Source organism: Erinaceus europaeus, chromosome 3, assembly GCF_950295315.1.
Source record: "Erinaceus europaeus chromosome 3, mEriEur2.1, whole genome shotgun sequence".
NCBI lineage: Eukaryota > Metazoa > Chordata > Mammalia > Eulipotyphla > Erinaceidae > Erinaceus > Erinaceus europaeus.
The window spans coordinates 127,565,846-127,590,021 of record NC_080164.1 but is presented as its reverse complement, the minus strand read 5'-3'; the positions used below and the strand labels follow the sequence as shown (position 1 = coordinate 127,590,021).

The following is a 24,176-nucleotide window of genomic DNA, read 5'->3' as shown; positions in this document are numbered from 1 at the left end:
AATTGATCATGAAAGTGGTGCTGACAGAAAAAAAGATTAGAATGTTCTAGCTAGTGGCAGCCTAGCCAGTCTCCCCTTGCTCTCCACTGCATCCATACAAGAGCTCCTGACCCCCCTCCCCAAGGCCCAGAAGTGCTGAAAGATGTCTGAGGAGCTCTGAGACCCAGCTGTGACAAGCTCTCTCTCTCTCTTCCTAAGCCCTGTGGCTCTATCATGTCCCAAAGAGCACCTCACTCCTGCTGTTGCCCTGCAGTAAATACTATGAGGCTGGAGGCTCCAGTAAGTTTTAAAGGCACACATTTTATCTTGACTTATTTTTTAAGTCATCATGGACTTTTTGAAAACTTTACTTATTTATATGGGATGGGGCAGTACCAGTGCAACACTCTAGCAAATTCAAAGATAGAGATTGAATCTGGAATCTTAAAGCCGAAAGTCCAGTGCATTATCCACTGTACCACCTCCCTGACCACACCAACTTTTTGCTGTTGTACAGAGGCAGAGAGACAGAGTGACAGAAACCTTAGCACTAAAGCTTCCTTCAGTGCAGTTGGGGTCAGGCTCAAACCTGGGTCGTGCATGTGGCAGTGCAACACACTACCCCCATGGGCTCTCTATAGGTGTGACTGTGGCAGTGAACTCAGCTTCAACCTCTCATGCACTGCCCACACCTACCTGTGGATCTGGCAGTGTCTGATACAGCTGAGCTCAAGTCTCCTGTGAAAACAGGAGAAGGGGGAGAAAAGAAAATGCAGGGAGAAGATGAGAAGGAGAAGGGAAGACAAGCAGAAGTGTGTAAGAGGGTGAAGTGCCCCTCCCTCTCTGACAGCTGGGGACCTGAGCCCTTAGCCTGAGCCTGGTTATCTTCCCCTCCTGGGCAGAGTCTAGAATGAGCACCTCCACTGAGGAAGCTGTAGAGAGGGCTCCTACAGGCATCCTTCCAGTGTGTGTGTGTGTGTGTGGGGGGGGTACGATTCTAAGTTCTTAAAAGAAGGTCAATGGCCTGGGAGGCGGCACAGTGGATAAGAATGAGTCCCTGAGGTTGACCCTTGGAATCGCATGTGTCAGAGTGATTCTCTGGTTTGCAATCTCCTCCACTGATAAATCTGTTTACTTATTATATTCAGATAAAATAAGGTCAGTGTTGGCAGCCATCTGCAATCTGTTGAGAAGAAGACACGGTCACCGGGGCTTAAATAACACAAGATGCTAGAGACGAGGACACAGCAGCGCCCCTGCACTTACCCCTGCAGGTCCCCTGGTTGTTGTAGAACCCATCGCCACAGATGTCTTCGCAGCTGCCCTCTCTCAGCACCTGGAGTGTGTCTCTGCAGGCCAAGCAGTGCTTCTCAGAGGGGCCCCAGCAGGCTGCACAGGACGGGTGGCAGGCTGGAGGCACAGAGTAGAACCCGTGATCAGTGTCTCAGAGATTTGATGCAGGGGCCTCCTCAAAAGCTTCCCAATGTACCAAGAGTCAGGCAAGAAGGGGGGCCAGGCCCTTAGTTAGGCCTTGATAAAGCTGGTAATGCTTGACAGTGATCTCTTTTTATTTATTTATTTGTGTTTATATTACAGAAATATATGTCAATAGGGGTTTGAATCCACACCATTCCCACCACAAGAGTTCTGAATCTTCAGTCTCCCCACTGCAATCCACCATAGTTCCCCTAAGGTTGTAGACATGAGCCAGTCATCATCTCTGAAACTATCTTTGACTGTGATCTCTTCTTCCTTTTCAGGTCTCTCTCTTCCTTCTGTCTCCATCGCCTTTTCAGTCCCTTTGGATCCTTGGTCTCCTCCAAGGAGCATTCACTACAAATGGGCTCACTGAGGCCTCAGGAACCTGCCTTCCTCCTGCATGTCAGCTTCCTAACAGCTCTCTCTCCAGAGCAAAGCCACATGGAAATGTCCTCCTCTTGGGAACCCAGTGGTGGCTCATCCAGTAGAGCACATATTATGCGCAAGGACACATGCTCAAACCCCAGGTCCCTGCCTGCAGCACTAGACCTTAGCTACCACAAAAAGAAATGAGGGTACTTTCCTAATTGCAATGGGAAATCATGGACATGCTTAAAGACACAAGACCCGACTGAGATTCCCAAAGGTTCTCCATGTGGTCCAGGTAAGAGATGATGGCAGTGTGAAAAAAAGATGGGGAAAAGGTGTACTTATTTATTATGGGGTCCCGTAAGTTTTTTTTTTTGCCTTAAGGGTTATTGTTGGGGCTCAGTGCCTACACCATGAATCCACTGCTCCTGGGAACTACTTTTTCCCCTTTTTTGCCCCTGTTGTTTTATTGTTATAGTTATTGTTGTTGTTGTTATTGCTGTCATCACTGTTGGATAGAACAGAGAGAAACTGAGAGAGGAGGGGAAGACAGAGACGGGGAGAGAAAGACAGACACCTGCAGACGTGCTTCACCACTTGTGAGGCGACCCCCCTGCAGGCGGGGAGCTGGAGGCTCGAACCAGGATCCCTCTGCTGGTCCTTGTGCTTCGTGCCATGTGTGCTTAACCTGCTGCTCTACCACCCGACCCCCAACTGTAAGTTTCATGAGGGTAGGGCCCTCTTTTATTTTGTTGACTCTGAGCTAAGCATGTTGCTTAGTGCTCCACAAATGTATCAAGTAACTTCGTTTATATTTAAGAGTGTCACATGAGAGAACAGTTCAAATCAGGATAAATCTTGACAGTCTAGTGGAACTCAATATGCCATGCAACAGTCCCAGGGACAAATTCCACACTTAGTAGCCATGAAATAAATCATCCCTTGCCCAGCTGTCCTTCCATTACTAACTACAGTCAACATCTGAGGTGTCATCACTGCTCATTCCTCTGCCTCTAAACTAACTGGGGAGCTGAGTCAAGGCTGTTGTCTAGATAAACAGACAAACAAAATGCCCAGCTCATTTCTAAGGTGTCAGGCTGATCCTCCTATACTACAGTACCCCATCAATGGTGGCATCATGCAAATGGCATGTGTGTGTGGTGGGAGGGAAGGTAAGCATTCAAGGGAGTGAAGCTAAAAGACAACAGATGCCAGATTATGAGTGTTAGGCAAGAGTGGTGAGGACCTTGGACTTCATGTCCTGAAGTTCAAACCAAGACAATGACACTGACCAGCTCTGCTATCTAGAGAGCATACTCTGCAGTGAGGAGAAGAGAAGGCAACTGATGCAAGGCATCTTTAATAGTGGAGACCATCTCTGTCCGGATGCAGAGGAGACAAGAAATGGAGGCACAGGGCCTGGCTCTCTAGTGGTACTGACTGATGGCAGCACATGAGCAGCCTCACCAAGACTTACTTTTTATGCCAGTAACATTACTACCCAACTGGGTGGGAGTGACTGCCACCCTGATCTCCTCACTGATCTTTTGGCTTCATACCCAGGAGCCCTGAAAGAGACCATGCTCAAACAACCATCAATTCTGGCATAAAAGAAGGTCTCAGGACCCCTCCTTCTGAATAACATGATCTGTGCTATGCTGCTTTCAAAGTTTGTTTAATACATATGTCTGCTGCTGCCAGTCAGAACAGGTCATCAGGACAGAGCTAGGGCTTAGGCAGGACACTTGGGCTTGGCACAAACTCAAAGTTATTTCTTATTTCAGCTCCGCCTGCTGTCACCTCTGCTATGCATACTACTTTTTTAAAAAAAAAATTATTCCCTTTTATTGCCCTTGTTTTATTGTTGTAGTTATTATTGTTGTTATTGATATTGTCATTGTTGGATAGGACAGAGAGAAATGGAGAGAGGAGGGGAAGACAGAGAGGGGGAGAGAAAGACAGACACCTGCAGACCTGCTTTACCACTTATCGATTCCCCTGCAGGTGGGGAGCCCGGGGCTCAAACTGAGATCCTTACACTAGTCCTTGCGCTTTGCGCCAGCTGCGCTTAACCTGCTGTGCTACCGCCTGACTCCCATGCATACTACTTCTACGGAACAAGCAGGTCATGTACCACACAGGGGTCCTGCAACCCCCACCCCCTCCACAGAGGATTCACCTTGTCAGCAATGCTTCTGTAAACAAGAGGTTTTCCCTAGCTCCTGTAAGCCTATGGAACTTCGGGGGCCTCCTAAATTGTCTCTACATCTATAAAGCTTAGCTAAACTTTTGTGGACAGTTATTTCTACGTCCCTGCAACCTCTTGCACATGCCCCAAGTATATCATTTGTCTATCCACTGTACTCACTATTTGGTGACAGACCAATCCCCATCACTGGGATCTGAAGTACTCCAAATTGGAACTGGATTTTCGTCATTTTCACCATCCCTCCCTAGACTGTCACCTGCCATACAATCAGTTCTCTGTAAAAGCATAGGAAATGCATGTGAAATGTGAAATGCAGAGCAGGTAGTGTCACTGGGCATGGGAAATCCATCCTGCCATTCAACCTTTCATGAAACCTTGTGCTTATAGACTGAAGAAGAGATGATCACTTAGGTAAGCATGAGACTGTATAATTTACCCAACCAAAGCTGAAGTCTAGATCTCTGGTGATGACAGTACCTGAACTGTATCTACAGAGAACATCAAATGGGATCTGGCCCTCTCTTTTGCCCATAGTTAACAAAAGGTGTGCTCCATGTTCATGGGGACAGCAAAAAAAAAAAAAAAAAAAAAAAAGACTTTTAATGCAACACTGAACATGTCATTTCTCCTTTTAAAAATATTTTATGGGAGTCGGGCTGTAGCGCAGCGGGTTAAACGCAGGTGGCGCAAAGCACAAGGAGCGGCATAAGGATCCCGGTTCGAACCCCGGCTCCCCACCTGCAGGGGAGTCGCTTCACAGGCGGTGAAGCAGGTCTGCAGGTGTCTATCTTTCTCTCCTCCTCTCTGTCTTCCCCTCCTCTCTCCATTTCTCTCTGTCCTATCCAACAACAACAACAACAAAAATAACTACAACAATAAAAAAACAACAAGGGCAACAAAAGGGAATAAATAAATAAAATAAGTATTTAAAAAATATATATATATATTTTATTTATTTTTAGTGAAAGAGGGATACAGAGAGAAAGATACACAGAGAGAGCTACCAGAGCACTGCTCAGCTCTGGTTTATGGTAGTGCTGGGTACTGAACCTGGGACTTTGGAGCCTCAGGCTTGAAAGTCTTCTGCATAACCATTAGGCTGTCTTCCCAGCCCTCATTTCACCTTTCTGAGATATATATATATATATATATATATATATATATATCCACTCCTACTGTATTTTGCAACTGATGTCTAATTTCTAACACTGAACATATGTTGCTTCAGATAATCTCTTCTTGCAGGCCTATTTTATATGTGTTTATATGTGGATTTTACTAGTGTGGGGTTGTTATGAAAAATAAAAGGTCACTCTTTGACTTTTCACCATAATTTCTCCTAGTGATACATTTCAGATCACCCAGGGTTCGAATTGTGTATTGTGAAAACTGTGGCAATAATACATTGAAAGAGCAGGCAAATAAAGAAAAGTCATCTTCTTATCTCACAAGTAGGCAATAATTTCTTTGGGAAAGCCTCTGACATTCCTGGAGCGTTACAAGACATGCACTGGCTTGCTGAGCAATTCATTTCAAAATGAAAAAGAACAAATTACTTCTCTTTTGGCACTGAAATTCTACTCTTAAAAGAAAAAAAGAAACTTCAGCTCATACTTCATAATTTTCAAGCAGAAGATTGCTTTTTTTTTTTTTTTTACGTATGCATCTCTAAGAATAAAGTGCTGCTCCGCCCCAAGGAACTGTTGAAAGAACTGTCTTTGGGCAACTTCCTCTCTTCTAGTGATCACAGGCAGCAGACCCAAAGGTGGTGGGCTCAGCCTGCAGAGTAAATTGTCCCCTAATAAGGAATGGTGCCTTGACTGATTGCTCTTTCGATGGTTCTTTAGAATAAGAATCTCTGCTTTTACCGGGGAATTAGCACACTCAACCACCAGGTCACCCTTAAACCCCAGCCCTGAGCCTGTAGTTCAAATCTCCAAGCTGTCAAACAGTTTGCACTTGCAACCACACAGAAACAGTCACACAAAAGTCAGTTTCCTTCCTTCTGTTTCTTTGCCATTTTGTGGCAACAGCCAGTTTTCATTCCCATCTTACCAAAATGCTCAGGAGAACTTGCTGTATTTTAAAGTATTATCAGGAGACTGGGTAAGTCTCCAATGAGAAACTCTGCTTGGATTGAAAAGATTTCTATCTTAATTTTCAATATCATTGCTTCTTCATTTCTAAAGCAGTTAAGTGAGAGGAGTTACTGACCCTAATCTACAGGGACAGAGCAAGGAATACCTTTGAGAATGAAGAGACTGCTGCACACTGTCATGAGTGCTTGACCCTCCATGACCCACTAAATCATGCTCCAACTGCTGTCCTATAATTGCATATCTATATATGCATAGATATGCAATTATAGGACAGCAAACTAGCTCACTTAGTGCACTGCTTTGTCATGTGTGAGAACCAGGTTTGAGCCAGACACCCACTGCACTGAAGGGAAGTTTCAGTGCCATGGCCTCTTTCATTCTCTCTCCCTCCCTCTCTCTCTCTCTGCTTCAAAAATAAAATAAGTAAATGGCGGAGGTAGTTATCAAGGGATTGAGTTAAACTCTAACATGAGCAGAAGAAGAAAGGGTAGAAAGGACTTTGGGAGAGGCAAGTCCACTAAGGAAAAAAATGAATCAGAGCACCCCTTGGGGATTATTCCAGCAGTTTTCGAACAGGGGCTCCAGACCTCCCCCAGAAACTTCTACTCAAAAGCAATCTCTACAAAATGACTAGAACCTATTGGAAAATGCTTAAAATAGCTTGTGAAACTCATGAAGAAGCCAGGATACTGGGCAGACTAATGACCTTCCAGATTTGCCCTACTATTACCCCAAATGAGGCCCAGGTTACTTGACAGAGAGATTCAAATACTAGGCAAATTTTAAAGGAGAGGTTCATCTGATTATTATCAGTCTTGAGCCTCTAACTAAAACCATCATGTGTCCCTCACCAAGTTAGGTCTTTGCCCTCAACTTGCCTTTCTGTGCTAACTGTTAACTAAGCACACACACTACCATGCTCAAGCACCTGGGTTCAAGCCCCGGGTCCCTACCTACAGGGAGAAGTTTCACTAACAGTGAAACAATGCTGAAGGGGTCTCTCTCCCTTGCTCTCTGTCTCCCCCATCCCTCTCAAATTCTCTCTGTCTTATAAAATAAAAGGAAAAAGAAAAAACTCTTTTAAAAGGGGCTTAAAACTGCTCTAAAAATTAAGTTTTTGGGGGGGGGGCTGGGCAGTAGCGCAGTTGGTTAAGCACACATGGTGCAAAGTGCAAGGACAGGCATAAGGATCACGGTTCTTTAGAGGGGTCGCTTCACAAGCAGTGAAGCAGGTCTGCATGTGTCTATCTTTCCTCCTCTCTGTCTTCCCCTCCTCTCTCAACTTCTCCCTGTCCTATCCAGCAACAACAACAGCTATTAAAAACAATAACAACCACAACAAGGACAACAAAATGGGAAAAATAGCCTCTAGGAGCAGTGGATTCGTAGTGTTGGCGCAGAGCCCCAGTGATAACCCTGGAGGCAAAAATAAATAAATAAATAAATAAATTTTTTAAATTACAAGGAAAAATAAGTATATTCACAATAGTATTTGCAAACATTTAAATGCATGCATATAAAGTGATGAGGACACACATATGAAAAGTATATTAAGTTGATTTAGAATAGTTTACTTAAGTGAGGGTCTGTGAAGAAGGAAAGTGAGAATAAGTTCTGAGAACAAAAGCAGTAGAATTACAGGCCAACAGATAAGCAAAAGAATGATCAGGACCCGGATATCAATATGATAAAATCAAGAGGAATTACTGAGTGGTTGGAAAAGTCGTAACACACTTCTGCATAGAAAAATATATGACTTTTCCAACAGCCAAACATAAGACTTAATTCTGACAAGGGTTTTGAGGAACAGAGGTTTCAAAGAGGAGTGTACATTACAACGTTTTTCCCATTTTTTCTTTGTGACTAATACTGGACTCCTATAACCTTTTAAAAAGAGAGTAAGGGCCCAAGTGGTGGCACACCTAGTTGAATATACATATTACCAGGTACAAGGACCCAGGTTCAAGTCCCTGGTCCATATAGCTGGGGTGGGGGTGGGGGAGCACTCTATTAGCCGTGAAACAGAGTAGCACTATAGGTCTGTATGTGTCTTGTCTCTCTTTCTCTCTCCCTCTCTATCACCCCCCCCACCCCCAATTTCTCTCTATCCTATCTAGTGAAAAGTACAGGGGAAAAAAGACAAATGGCCACTGGGAGCAGTGAATTTTTTTTGTGCATGCACTGAGCCCCAGAGATAAATCAGTGTGGGGAGGGATCAACATGTGCCAAAAGCTTTAAAACATATATAATAATGTGAAATATAGAGAAATGAAACACAAAGACTTTTTTTAAAGTAGTGGAACTATCTCAAAGACTTTGAATACTATGGTGGTTATGGGAAAAGGAGAGATCACAGAACTGTGGTAGGTTCTCTGCAGAACTGTACCTCCTATAATCTCACAAACCATGATTAATTAAGTAGCTAATAAAAAGTTTTAAAGAAGTCAATCTGGGGGAATACATATATATTTTACCCTTGAGTCCAACAAAACAAGTCTAAGAATTCACCATAATAAAATATTACACTTAACAATTTCTACTAGAGAGTTAGGAACTTCTGGCTGGGGAAACAACATAATGGTTATGCAAAAAGAATTTTATGCCTGAAGCTCTAAAATCCCAGGTTCTCTCCCTAGTACCACCATAAACCAGAGCTGAGCAATGTTCTGGCCTGTTGTTCTCTTGCTCTTTCATTAAAATAAACAAAACTACAACAATAGTTTGAGAGAGTCTAAACTGAGGGTGGGGAAATTAGCTAATGTTTTAATTGTGCCTAGAATTTTACTGACTTTATATTATTACTACTACCACTATTATCATGACAGCAATGGCTACTACTACTACTGTCACCAGTAGGGCTTCACCGTTTATAGAGTTAAGGAGACAGAGAGGCACCACAGCAATGAAGCTTCGCTCGGTGCTGTGCTGTTTGGACATCATCCAAGTGAGCTATTTGTCAGCCCTATCTAATTATTTTTGGAATAAGCATTTTGGAACATAGTAGAAAAATTACTAGAGGAGGAAAAACAAACAAACAGAAACCACCTAGAGGCCTTTTCCCCAAAGTGTATGCTGGGTAAATAGCTAGTTAGTCCACTAACTGCATTTATGACACAGCTGAATGATTTACCCGTTCTAGGTAACATGTCATTTCTAGCAGTGTCTTTTGGAGACACTGATTTTGAAGGAAGGGGTCAGTGACTTCCTGACAGACTGGAGGCCTTGGCAGGTCTGCATGGAAAGAAATGTACAAGCAGGCTAGCTTATCATCAGAAGATCAAGCCAGAGGAGGAAGGCAGGCCTTCACTTCACTAGGAGTGATCCATCCTGTCTCCTGTCCCCTCCACTACAAGTCCATTTTGCAGCTTTTCCAGTGCAGGGGCTGCCAAGGTCTAGCCAGATGAGCCAATGGGACACTCAGATTCCACTCTTCCCCATCTGCTAGGATTCCCTGGGATTTTCTGCAGTTCTTATTAGCTAAGCGGCTATTGATTATTATCCACAATACCTAGAATCTATTTGTCTACAGAAACTGAAAAGCCCAAAGAGGGCCCACCAACTGAAACCAAGCTTGTTGATGGGGAAATATCTCAGCCTTACTGGCTGCACTAGCTTAGCCAACTCAGATCCTTGGAAGCGGACGTGCCATGGACCCTGTGGAAAGGACAGAAAGGAAAGGAAGGAGGGTGGAACAAGGAGAGTGATGGGTGGGGAACAGACGAGAGAGAGAGAGAGAGAGAGAGAGAGAGAGAGAGAGAGAGAGAGGGAAAGAATGTATGCCATTCCAGCTAGCTAAAATAACCGAGCAGCCTAGGAGCTGGGCAGAGAGCCAGAGGACTTGTCACTAGTCTGTAATCCATAGCCGAAATACTTTGGGGTTCAGATTTGTCAGGAAGAATGGGATCTGTCTGGAAGATAAATTTGCCTGCATTTGTGGCGGGCTTTCTCTGCTGGTATATGATACTTTTGTTCTGTCATTTGTCTTTGGGCACACACAGCCAGGTCTATAAGTAGCATAGACAAATGCCAAACACAGGCAGTTTGCAGCTCAAGCAAAGGTCACAGGCAAACATAACCAGCTGCTTTTTCCTTCTTTCCATTTGCCTTTTCCATAGCGTTCAAGGAGGGAGGGGACTGGAAGTACCATTGTCACCTGCTGCCCTGGGTCTAGTTCACTTAAGAAACCTGCGTGCTAGCAAGGCAATCCAGCTCTTCTCCCTCTGAAAGGGTCTTAAGCACTCCATGTGTGCAACCCAAGTTCCAGAGACAGCTTGGGGAATTTTATTGCTGCTGCTGTTTTTTTTTTTTTTTTCACATGGAATCTTTAACCATGTGACACATACACTCTACAGTGAGCTGCATTCTAGTCTCAATGGCAGGTTTGGTTTTTAAGAGTTTCTTTTCTAGCACCAGTATCAAAGAAAAGTGAGGAGAGGGGTGCATACATAGGCAGTGGTACACCTGGTAGAGCACACATTACACTATTCAAGGACTTGGGTTCAAGTCCCCTGTAACCACCTGCATTCACAAGCAATGAACAGTGCTGTGTCTCGCTTCCTTTCTCTATCTCTCCCACCCCTCTCAATTTCTCCCTGTCTCTATCCTAAACAGACAAATAAGTAAAAAGTTAAAAAAAAATTAAAGAAAGAAAACTGAAAAGAAGAAAAAAAGCAGTATGCGGGAAAGAGAGAGAGAGAGAGATACTGAGACTCTGAGTTTTCCTGAAGCCACACCTTAAGCAGGAATTGCTGACAGGGAGTAAAGAATAGAAGTTGAGTGGAAAACAGATCACTGTAAAACATAGTCTAGGCATGTCTGCACATTCCTGTCCTTCTCAGTCATGCAATGCTTTTCTACATTTTTCTATCAAAAATCATTCCAGGGGCCTTATATGTGCTTAGCCTCACAGGAAACTCAGAAATATGAGACCTCCCTGACTCTAAAATCAGTCACCTCCCAGTTTCCCTTCTAATACTACCTTTACCACACTGATAGTAATAAAGTCAATATAGCAACAGTGAGCTGGAAGTGTCTAATTTACTTATTTACCAACCTTCTATACTCAGACAGAACTGATGTCCCTTAACCACTGGGTTTTTCAGCTCCCTGCTGTAACTCCCTGGTGTTTGGTAAATGGAAAAGGCTTGAGAGATATTTATTGTGTGCACAGAATGGAGAAGGCAGGAAAATGACTTGAAGCAGTAAGTCCCCTTCATAAGACATTCAGTAATTAAGACAATGAGCGCAATTCACTGGAGAAAGCCAGAGGAGACTTGAACAACATACAGGATGTAACGGGCAGAGCAGGAGGCCTGAGAACAGAGTGACAGCAGTGTGCCCTGTCTGTACATGTGGTCTGGCAGAAATTAGGACTGAATCACCAATGGGGGACGGGGTTTGTTGGACGAGTCATGAAGAATACCAGTCTGATCAGGTTGACAACAACTGCCTCAACACAACAAGGAGGGTTTCTGCTTTCTTGAAGATCTCAGAAGAGCAGTTTCATGAATGGCTTTGCCAAGAGGTCTGCCCTGAGAATGGACAGACTGGACTAAGCCACATCCTGGAGCATGCCACCAAGACCCATTCATTCAGTCTTCCCTGCTTTGGACTGGACTCCAAGGGTCAACACTAATTTCCACAAATGGTCAAGGGTAGTTCCAACAAATAGTTTCCCCTACATAGTCATGTATTCAAATTGCAGCCTTTAAATCTCAACTAGATCAGTTCCTTGCAAGCAAATTTATAGATTTTTGAATCAAAAAAAAGTATCTAAATATTGGCTAAGAAACAAATAATGTGAAGCATCCAGTTGAGCATTCGTGTTACCATGTGCAAAGATATGTGTTAGAGCCCCTGGTCCTTACTTGCAGAGGGAAGGCTTCATGAGTCAAGGCAGTGCTGCAGGTGTCTCTCACCCCCCCCCAATAGCAGAGGATTCATCATACAGGCATCAAGTCCTAGAGATAACCATGGTGGCAACAAAAATAAATAATTATCAAGAAACTATACCTGCTTTGTCCAGGTGATTTATGTATGAAGTGAAAGATATTTGTTTGAAAATGACAGAGCCAAGACTAGAATCCTCCGGTAGTTCTGTTTTCCCAGCCTGTACTTTATTAATGTTTACAATTTTTTATTACTGATATACAAAATTATAACAAGGATATAATTCCACATTACTCTTACCACCAATGTATTTTCTAAGGCAGAATGACACTCCCTGCCTTCTAAGGAGCTACAGAAGGAAGGTAGCACTTGCCTAAGTATCAGACCTTCACGAATAATTAGAACTTTAAGTAGAAAAAGTAAAGATACTCACGTATTTGTGTGTATATATACACATATGCATGGGATAAAATGCATGTTTGTCATATACAAAAGATACATATGAAAAGAACCAGACAGGGGATGGGCAGTAGTGTGCCAGGTTAAGCTCACATAGTGCGAAGCTCAAGGATCCTGGTTCAGGACCTTGGCTCCCCACTTACAGGAGGGTAGCTTCACAAGTGGTGAAGCAGGTCTTCAGGTGTCTATCTTTCTCTCTCCCCTGTCTTCCCCATCTCTCTCAATTTCTCTCTGTCCTATACAACAACAACAACAACAGTAACAACAACAACAATGAAAAGAAGATGGCCACCAGGAGCAGTAGATTTGCATTAAGCTCCAACGATAACCCTGGAGGAAAAAAAACAAAGACAACTAGATTCCTCTTTATTTACTCAAAGCCCACAGATATATGAACTGCTTGTCTTCATCTAACTGGGCTTTGCATGCATTAGTTCGGTTGTTTTTACTTATTATCTAGGATTTGGGTGTGTAGTCCAGTGGTTCTGCTAGAGTGGAATAGAGGTTTCTTGAACAAAGCACAAGGGTCGTCAAAAGGAATGCTCTCAGGACATGACAAACTTTGTCTGCATCCAGACTGACTCATTACCAGGGCTTGGGAAATGAGGCAGTGGAGTCATCATATTGAAAGACACAAACGTTCCCACATTAGTGGCACCAAGAGCCACACAAGAAGGCCGTGTGTGTGTGTGTGGTGGGCATGGGGGACATGGAGAAGGAGCACTTCTGTGTGGGCCACGCCTGCTGTGAGGCTGGGAGATGAAAAGATGGACTGTTAATCCCTGGAAATGAGTCAACATAGGACAAAGTGGCAGGAGACAAAACAAAGGCAGTCCTGGGGGGCTGACGCCCATGCAGTCAAAAAGAGTGAAGCCAGCTGTGCAGCCAGGGCCATTGGACCAGAACCCAGAAAGTAACCAGGGAAGCCAAGCAACTGACACTGAATGTGAGTGGTAGGCTTTGTGTGCTGAATTTGGCACACAAAGAGGACCACTACTTTTTTTTTTTTTAGTGAGAGAGAAAGTGAAAAAGACCACACAGTCCTGACATTTCCCTCAATGCAGTGGGGGCTAGGGCTGAGCCCAAGTCACATACATGACAAAGCAGCATACTATTCAAGCAAGATATTTCACCAGCCCTGCCTTCTCCCCAATTAGCCTAGTATCAAAATTAGGTAATGATGAACCTAAAGTAAAATGGTCAAAGCCCCAAACTCCCAAACTGGGCAAGGCCTAGAGAATCGAATGGTAGTGGTGCATAAGTGGTCCAAAATATATCCTGTATTACTCAATTTGATCAAGCACAGGAATGTGACAGTAGTTTTTTTGTTTCCTTCCAGGGTTGTTGCTGGGCTCGGTGCCTGCACCATGAATCCACCGCTCCTGGAGGCCATTTTTCCCCCCTTTTGTTGCCCTTGTTGTTGTAGCCTCGTTGTGGTTATTATTATTACCATTGTTGATGTTGTTCGTTGTTGGATAGGACAGACAGAAATGGAGAGAGATGGGGAAGACAGAGAGGGGGAGAGAAAGACAGACATCTGCAGACCTGCTTCACCGCCCGTGAAGCGACTCCCCTGCAGGTGGGGAGCAGGGGGCTTGAACAGGGATCCTTACACCAGTCCTTGCGCTTTGCGCCATGTGAGCTTAACCCACTGCACCACCGGCCGACCCCCGTGACAGTAGTATTAACATACACACACAAACAACATATGAACGCATACATGAGCTTGTGTACCGACAAGCTCAAGGGACAATGACAAAGGCCCTATGGAAGCAGCTCCCTAGCAGGAAACTTGCATCTTTCGTCCCTCTTGGTTTACCTGCTCCTGCTCTTGTTGAAGAGCCACATTTAGTACCGCTTGGCTTTGCATGTGCTTTACACTATGCCCCATGTTCAACTTAGCGAACATGAATATGAACCAGGTGCCTTCTGGTAATTAGTTTCCTCAGTAGAGTGTTGACTTTCTTTGGGTTTTAGTGGACCAATAAAGTAACCAATTATGCCAGTCATAACATAAATGACCCTGTCAAGATGAATCAGTCCAAAAAAGCCTATTGTTGCCACAAAAATGGCAGACTTCTCTTTGAAAAAACTTGGCATGTTACTGTGAGAGCCGTGAATGACTGACTAACTTTCCAGGTCATTGGAAAAAGATCGAGAACAATAGTACAGGCACTCATACTGCATTAAATTTCCAATGAGGTAAAAGTTCATTGGAAAGATGATCTAGGTTATCTGGATGTTAAGACAGTATATGAAAATTCATCTAAACTTCAACTGTAACCTTTTTAGTATATGTGCTGCCAAAGTGAGCACTTCAGATTTAACTTTTAAGAGCTCTCTCTCTCATCTCTATCCTCTTGCTCTCTAAGATCTCTCTCTCTCGTCTCTTTTCTCTATCCCCTTGCTCTCTTTCCTCTTCTCATTTTATGCATAAGAATGCAACTAGGCTGAACTAAAGCAAATTGGTTTAATTCCCTGGAGGAATCATGAACAAATTTTCCCAGCAACTTTTTACCAAAGGCATTTGTGTATGGCGATGTGAATGGAATGTGGAAGCAGTCAGCTATGTAAACCAGCAATCAAATGAAACACAAGTCATTTCAACATATACTAGAACAGCATTAACACCGCCACTTAAAACATTGGGTGTGAGAAAAGGAACGTGGGCAAAGAAAGGAAAGAAGTAAACATGTGGGTGGGATGTGGGCAAGGATATAGGTATTTTGGAGAGAGAAATAAAATCTAGGTAAATGAATTCCCTTTTAATGACAAATCTGTCAAGGGCATGCCAGCAGAGGGATCTCTTTGATGGGGTAGAGTAAAGCTTTAGAGAGCACATTCAATAATGTCATCAAATGGAAATTCCAGCAGTTGACATAGCTGCAAACAGTAGACACTCACAAAGGCATTCACATGAGCCCACTTGGAACTAGTTCTAAAAGAGCAAGTAAATAGACTTTGGTACATATTGAAATTCAAGGGTTCTTCTCTTTTATAGCTGAGACATCTATTGCAACAAGGGCCCATCAAAGATCACCAAAAGGTGGTCTTTCCCTTCTTCACTAAACCTCAGTTCCAACAAATGCAAAACACTCTGAGGCAGTCCTGGATGTTGAGGACACGGTGCAGAAGATACTCTTTTTTTTTTTAAAGATTTTTTAAAATATCTATTTATTTCCTTTCTGTTGTCCTTGTTTTTATTGTTGTTGTAGTTATTGTTGTTGTTGTCATCATTGCTGGATAGGACAGAGAGAAATGGAGAGAGGAGGGGAAGACAGAGGGGGGAAAGATAGACACCTGCAGACCTGCTTCACTGCCTGTGAAGCAATTCCCCTGCAAGTGGGAAACTGGGGGCTCAAACCAGGATCCTTCCACTGGTACTACGCTTTGCGCCATGTGCACTTAACCCATTGCGCTACCGCCCGACTCCCAGAAGATACTCTTATAGACCTCAGAGAGGCCCCAAGTCAAACTGGAGGCAAGTGTGCCTGTCTTGTTCTCTGTGGAGTGGTCACATAATTAGCTACACTAGCCTCTTACCTGTGTGGCATGAACCATGGCTTCCCTTCAAGATGGTTCACGTGCTTCTGGGTCACACAGTCTGGCCACAGCCTAGTATACTCCTCCCACATGGTCCACACTAGACTTCTGCCTGGACTTAAACTCACACAGCCTGCATGCCACATGTGTGGTCTGCAGGGTTTATTCTCATTTACTGTCTTTGTTCCTGCAAATGATTTTCTTGAAAACCCAATCAAGGCCATGGATGAGAGGAGCATATCAGCTGAACCCAGAGTGCCCACACTTCTGATTCTATGACTCAAATGCAGTCTCTGGTATGATGGTTGAGATATCACTCTCCCACCCCAGCCTGCCTTTTCTGATTTACCTGCTACTGCAAACCCAGCAGTAGGATCTAGACAAAGTCAATTCTTCCTCAAGACGAGCTTTGGATTCCAAAGTGCTTTCACCACTATGTTCTTCTCTCTGGCCTGCATTAAAATTCTTTATACATGTACATTTTTACTTAGACTCATGACCATAGTCAATGCTGAGAAAATGATCAAGTGTAAACAACAAATTTAATTATAGATAGCTACGCCCACCCTCCAGAAACTATTGGGCTGCCAGGAAAATCAGGACATATTTTCCTGTTTTCCTATGCAAACAAGTGTCATGACTTTTCAGATAACCCAATATTATCATATTAAGAACTTTTAGAAGATATTATTTAAAAATATATGTTAGTTAAAAAGTTCTGTAAAAATACATAATTAAAAGGACAGACATAAAGGTAGGTATATAAAGCAACTAAAGTGCATAGATACTATCATACATATTAAGAATACAGATAGTCAAGAGTAAATTTAAATGTTTACTTGTTTTATTTGTTCAAGTTTGTTATTATAATATCACTTTCTTATTTCTGTTTTCTCCTTCATTTTTTCCAGTGGAAATAAAGTTTAAACACACATACACACATGTGGAAATTTGAAGGAATCATGTAAGGGAGATAGACAAATACCAGATGGTCTACCTCATAGGTGGATCTTAAGAACCAAAGAAAGAAAAGGAAAACACAGGATGAAACTTAAACTGGCTGTGGTTTACTGTAGCAGAGTCATGGACTCTAAAGGGGGAAGAGGCAGGGGTCAAGAGGGTATTGGGGTGGAGGGTATTGGGGTATTGGACTGCATAATGGTGGAGGAAGACATCAGTTGGTGGTGGGTGTGGTGCACAGACACCTACCATGGGAGAGAAGAAACTGTGACTGTGTGGAAAGTGTCTTATAAACTATTTTCCCCAATAAAGAACACTAGAAAAAATATATATACACACAAATACATAATTCCTTTCATTTTCATTTAAGCACTATGATTTCATACTACAGAGGAATCTAATTTGCAAACATAGTGACAGTACTGAGCTAGAAATGTGAATTGGATTAAACACTGCTCTGAGACTCCCTTCCCCAGACTGGTGCAGAAGGACTTAAAGAAATCACATCACACTCAGGTGATGGAAGTACTAATAAGGAAATAAAGCAGGGGTAGATAGCATAATGGTTATGCAAAGAGACTCTCATGCCTGAGGGTCCAAAGTCCCAGGTTCAATTCCCTGCACCACCATAAACCAGAGCTGAGCAGTGCTTTGGAAAAAAAAAAAAAAAAGGATATGAAAAGCAGTGTGCATCATCATCTCTCTCCCTCTCCCTCTCCCTTTCTCTCTCTCTCTTTCATCAATATACCTATGTTTCCCATTCACCAGGAGTCTCTTGTCTGAGCCTTCTCTCATTTGAAAAGTTGCTCACAGCTCCTGGAGACCCTGGTTCCCTGGGACATGGGGGTGGCTTTCTACGTGACCCATCAGGCTGGGGGCTGGCTAGGGCTTACCTGCACAGGTTTGGCGGTCCTGGTAGAAGCCCTCCCCACAGCTGGCCACACACTGCCCATGCCACATCAGTAGGGGGGGCTGGCAGGAGAAGCACTCATGTGCGTTGGTGCACGTGGAGCACTGAGGCTGGCAAGCTGTCTCCGGAGGAGGTTGAAAGAAGAGAAAGTCTGATTAGCTCAAAGACACCAGCCCAGCACCACTTCCCACAGAGACTGATCCTGAGGCTCCGGGATCACAGAGACTCAGAAAGGCAGGTGGGTAACATGACCAGCAGCCTTTAAGGACCATAATGCATATCTCAACATTGTGCAAAGTACTCCAGACAGACACATAAACGTATTTCATCTTTATAGCAACCTACGTGGTTGGCATTATTTACTCTAACTTATAGCTGAGGAACAAGCTCACAGAGGGGCAGTGATTTGCCCACAGCCAGATGAAGCTTGCCTTGGCAGGCAGTTTGTCCTAGATGTTTGACCTCTTTTCCTCTTTTCACTCAACCATTTTAAAAGAATACTCCTTATGGCAGAGCTATAAGTAGTTTTCATAAAGGCTAGAGATGAATAAGGAGAGAAGTGGATAACTGCAAAACCAATAAAAACAGTTGGCTTTTATGGGATCTCGGCTGTAGCTCAGACATTATTCTGGACACTATACATTTACTGATAATCTTGAATCTCACAGAATCACCTGAGGAAAGAACTACCTTCTCCCCACTAAACAGACAAGAATGTTGAGGCATGAGGCCAAAGACATAGTCCAATGGGAAGGCTGTGTGTTATGTCACATGTGTGGCCTTGATTTGAGCCTTGGCACCACACATGAGGTGCTACAGTACTGGAGGAAGTTCTGGTGGTGTGGTGTCTGTTTTCTTTCTTTCTCTCTCTCTCTCTCTTTCTGTGTGTGTGTGTGTGTGTGTGTTTGTATATCTATCTGAATGAAAAAGTCGGTATGACAGCAGTGAAGTTGCAATTGAGTAAGGCTCTAGCTCAGCAAGAAAAAAATAATACCGAGAGGGGGCTGGGTGGTGGCACACCTGGTTGAACACACGTTACAATGCGCAAGGACCCAGGTTCGAGTCCCTGGTCCCCACCTGTAGGGGGAAAGCTTCATAAGTGGTAAGTAGTGCTGTAGGTGTCTCTCTGTTTCTCTTCCTCTTTATCCCCCCTTCCCTCTCAATTTCTGGTTGTCTCTATCCAATAAATAAAGATAATAAAAAAATTTTAATAAAGAAAAAATAATACTGAGCATAAAGGGGATAAATATTCAAAAGTAGGAATGAACCTGCACATCCTTAAGTGGACAATCAGCCTGGTGAATTGCAGAAAAGGTGGGAGAGTAACTCTGATTTGGTCTCAACCAAGCCCAATTCTCCCAAATACAATCTCCTCATATATATAAGAATTTGAAATGTATTTGAACCTATTTTAAATCCTCCTATAATCTGTAAGAGGTCAGCTGTATTACCAATTACCTCTAAGATGTCAAGCAAAACAATTAATTTCTCTGACTCATGGGTTTCCCAGGAAAATGAAAACATTCTAGTAAGTGAACTAAAAAGTCCAAGCTAGTTCTCAAATTCTACTTTGATTAACTAAGTAGTTTAGTAAACAGCACCTGTCAAGGCCTTTGAAAGTGAAAAACACAGCCATAATGACATAGGGAGCATCTGACCTCCATGTCAACTCTCTTCCACTGAGTACTGAGACATCCATTACAAGTAAGAAGAGAGACTTGTAGGCTAAGAGATCTAATAACCTATGGATGATGCCATTATCATCCAGCTGCTTCTGGAAGCTGCATGTTTCCTGTATTTGTGAACCTCTACTCTGGTAGTAGTGTGCAGTTCAGGACTGTCTGCCTGGAGCCATACCTAAACAGAAAGCACCAGCTTGGTAAAATCCAAGGCCACAGCTATGCACGCAGCGTCCATTCCGAAGCAGCCTGGTGGGGTCCCGACAGAGGTCGCAGTGGTCTGGAGACTGAGAGCAGGTCAAGCAGTCTGGGTGGCAGTGAACTACAATCAAAGACAAAGAAGACACCTTAGTAAGGTCTCTGGTGGTACAAAGAACAAGTAGCTGAGCAGTCAATAGGATTTAACCATAAGATTTCAAAAAAAAATCTCCTTGTCTGAAAGGCTACCACTGACATTGACTGCACCAAACTGAACATGTTCAACATCACCAAGCAGATCCACTAGTGCTTTTACCTGCAGGACTATCTCTAGAAGCCAACAATCTTATTCTATGACAGATGATGAAATCAAATTCAATAACTTATGATTCCTTACTTTTTATTGTTTTGGCATGCCTGAAAAGTTGGTATATAACCGGGGTTAGGGGTAGATAGCATAATAATTATGAAAAAAAAAAACCTCTCATGCCTGAGTCTCCAAGGTCCCAAGTTCAATCCCCAGCACCCCCATAAGCCAGAGATGAGTAGTGCTCTGGTAAAACAAACAGTTGAGATATAAAACTTAACACTAAAAAAAAATGAGTTATCGGGGAGTCGGGCTGTAGCACAGCGGGTTAAGCGCAGGTGGCACAAAGCACAAGGACCGGCATAAGGATCCCGGTTCGAACCCCGGCTCCCCACCTGCAGGGGAGTCACTTCACAGGCGGTGAAGCAGGTCTGCAGGTGTCTGTCTTTCTCTCCTCCTCTCTTTCTTCCCCTCCTCTCTCCATTTCTCTCTGTCCTATCCAACAACGACAACAACAATAATAACTACAACAATAAAACAACAAGGGCAACAAAAAGGAATAAATAAAATAAATATTTTTTTAAAAATGAGTTATCTTCTTCAAAGAAATATATAGCCAGTGTCCTTTTGTTCTCCACAATTTTAAATCTCCCTCCAATAATTATCACTAAACTTAGTGGCAACTGTCATCAAAGTCTTCATCCAGGGCTTGAAGTTGTCAAGAACTAATGTTCAAGGTTTAGAACCTTAAAATATACTGCTTGTTTTGAAAAGGGCAAGGAATCATTTGGGTGAAGGTAATGAAACAAGAACAAAAATTTTCTTTGTTTTTCCCAGAGAAGACTTCACAAAAACACTATGATTAACCAAAATAAGTTGAGTGAAACAGGATAGCTTTCAATATATATATAAATGTGACCCACAGAAGAAGTAAATCAGTTCTGAACTAGAAATGGAAGAAATGCCACCTCTCCAAGAGACACTAAGCCTATAAGTGAATTACAGCTTGGCCAAAGCAACTCCAGTGTACGCCAACAATTATTAACTGTAACTAATGCAACCCCCAGTTATCTGAAAGTAGGGCTGCAGGACAAGTACATAAAATTTTCTTTTGGAAGAAATTAATGAGTCTTTAAACTTCAAAAACCCACTTGTGAAACCAAAAGGAACCATCTGTTTAATAGCTTACCTTTTAAAAGGGGGGTGTTCAAAGGTCTGAGGGATATAGCTTAGTCAGTAGAATATATACTTTCCTGTGCAAGTGGACCCTAGTTCAAACCATGCCACCATACACACCAGGGGATTCCGTAACCTCTTTCTTTCTCTCTAGGTTTATCTCTTTTTGTTTCCCTTAACTAAAAAAAAGTCATTTTTAATTCAAAAAACGGGGTATCTACAACTAATTTTCAGCAACTGTTCTTTTTTTTAATTTAAATGTACACTGACGTATTTCTTCCATAAGGACTTTTTAAAATGCCAACTTTTTAATATTTTTAAAATTTATTATTGGATAGAGACAGAGAAATTGAGAAGGGAGGAAGAGATAAAGGGGAAAAGACAGAGAGATAGCTGAAGCTCTGCTTCACCACTCATCAAGTCCCCCCCCCCCCCCCCCGCAGAGAGGGACCAGGGGCTTGAACCTGAGTCCTTGTGCACTGTAATGTATGCGCTTAACCAGATGCACCATTCCCTGGCCATCAACAACTATTTTTCTACCTTTGAGAATGGGACAATCTTAATGTCTATCTAGTGTTGCCCGTCTTCTAACATTAAACATTTGATTTTCCACAACAGCATTGCAAAGTAGATAAGGAACATTTAGCAACAAGAAAATTAAGATTCTGAGAGGGTCAGTGACTCGCCCAAGGCCACATACTCATAATTAGTCGGGTTTGGCAAATACACAGAAAAGAACTAATCAGCATCATTTGCTGGAAAAAAATCAGGAAGAATCAAGCAAACCAGCTCCAAGGGCAACTAAAGGAAAGGAAACCTTCTGGGGTGGGAGTGGGGGCAGGATTTCTCTGCAGCAACTGGCAGGAAGAACATCTCAATAGAAATCAATCAGACGTGGACCCACCTGCTGTGCAGTCTGGACAGCACCGTCCCTTCACCACTTGGGCTAGTGTGGCCACTGGGCATGGGGGGCAGGAAGGCTCATAGCAGGTCACCTGAGCCCCCTGACACTCACACTCCTTGCAAGGGCCATCTTCCCACTTCTCCCCCTCCTACATAAAAGAGTCAAGAGAGACACAGTTATCACAGTGTCACAACTTGAGATACAGATGGGTGGGGGAGAGCTGACGATTTCCATAGAGGGTAAGTAGAGAATCCTAAAATAGAACCATATCAGACCTAAGTCTAAAATAGGGAGGAGTAGAAGTCCTAAATTTAGAAGAGTATTTTTTGTTCCTTCTTTGTTAATAAGTATTTTCTTTTCTTCTTCTTCTTTTTTTTTTTCTTTTTACCAGAGCACTGCTCAACTCTGGTTTATGGTGGTGCAGTGGTACAGGGGACTGAACCTGAGACTTTGGAGCCTCAGGCATGAGAGTCTCTTTGTATAACCATTATGCTATCTATCTCTGCCAAATAAGTATTTTCTTGAGACCAGGCTGTGGTACACCTGCTTAAGCACACATGTTATGTGCAAGATCAGGGGGTCTCCATCTGAAGGGGGGGGAAGCAGTGCTGCAGGTATCTCTAATTCTCTCCCTCTCTATCTCCTCCTCACCTCTCAATTTCATTCTGTCTCTATTCAATAAATAAAAATAAAGTATGACATGTAAAAAAAACTGGTAAAATAAAGTATTTACTTTCATGTAGAATCCAGGCAGAAAGCTAATTGTGAAAGCATTCTAGACAGACTAGAATTCTCAAGAAGCATACAACTCTTGTTTCTCAATTAATCTCACCAAAAAATAATCAGAAGGGATTACTACATGCCTAGTGATTAGCAGGTACACTAACTACAATCTTTATTATAACAGTGGGAAGCTGGTTAAAGCCCCGAGTTTCCTTATGATTATTACAGTGAGAGGAACAGGGGAGCCATTGTATTCTTCAAAGGAAAGCCTCCACATGCCCTTTTTTTTTAGTGGGCTGCAATCATGCCATGGGCTTTCCCACACTAAAACAGCTTTTTCAAAAGAGCAAATTATGGTAATAAGCATTAGTACTTTGACAGTGACACTAAAGTGAATTATGAAGCACAATTGCTTTTTGCCCCCAGTCCCATTTTTCCTGGGAACAGGAAAGAGACCAAGGTTCCTACCAGAATATTGTGATAAGGGAAGTAAAACAAGAGAAGGTGGAAGAACATATTTAATAATGAACTGATAAAATATTAAGGAGAGTGTAGGCAGTGGTGCACCTGGTTGAGCACACACATTATCAAGTGTAAGGACACGGTTTGGAGCCCCCAGCTCCCTACCTGTTGGGAGAAACTTCACAAGTGGTAATGCAGGTCACACTCTCTATCTTTCCCTTCCCTCTCAATTTCTCTCTATCCTATCAAATAAAAATAGAAAGTAAGAAAAAAGGGGGGGGGGGAAATGACTGCTGGGAGCAGTCAATTCAGAGTACTGGCACCAAACCCCAGCAATAACCCTAGTGCCAATAAAATAAGAAAAATAAGAACAAACACAGTAAGACACTAATGTTAAACATTCCAAACAACTAATGTGATAGTATTTAGCAACTGTGGATAATAACATTAGAAAGATGAGACATAGTATCCTGAGAAGGTACAAAGTAGAATGGATCACTGTAACCCTTATCTTATAATCTCCAAAACTGTAAGTTTGTGTCTATGAATAAACATGTGTGTACTTTCTTTCAAAATAAACTATCCTGCGTTGTCCTGCAAAACACCTCCACAGAATGAAGACTTAGTACTGCATGGGGAAAGAACAGTCCCCAAGCTCCCAAAACCTCTCTTTAATACTCTGAAGGACATAAAATTGCTCAGATGGTTAAAAGGATTTTATACAGGGAAGAAAAAAATCAGCACAAGAGGGAGAATTGATGTAGAAGATAGTGGTTGAAGAGGTATTTTTCAGGGGGCTAGGTGGTGGCACACCTGGTTAAGTGCACTTGT

General features: G+C 42.8%; 1 protein-coding gene across 4 annotated transcripts in view; it reads right to left on the bottom strand.

The window, feature by feature from the left end:
* FRAS1 (Fraser extracellular matrix complex subunit 1) overlaps nt 1-24,176 on the bottom strand; it is a 532,387-nt gene that overhangs the window by 260,058 nt on the left and 248,153 nt on the right. For all 4 annotated transcript variants that reach the window (XM_060187916.1, XM_060187915.1, XM_060187917.1 and 1 more), the window contains 4 exons: nt 22,161-22,308; nt 19,754-19,897; nt 17,880-18,014; nt 1,246-1,389 (listed from right to left, as the gene is read on the bottom strand). In XM_060187916.1, the coding sequence (XP_060043899.1) occupies nt 1,246-1,389; nt 17,880-18,014; nt 19,754-19,897; nt 22,161-22,308 (571 nt within the window). The remainder of the gene's footprint in view (nt 1-1,245; nt 1,390-17,879; nt 18,015-19,753; nt 19,898-22,160; nt 22,309-24,176) is intronic.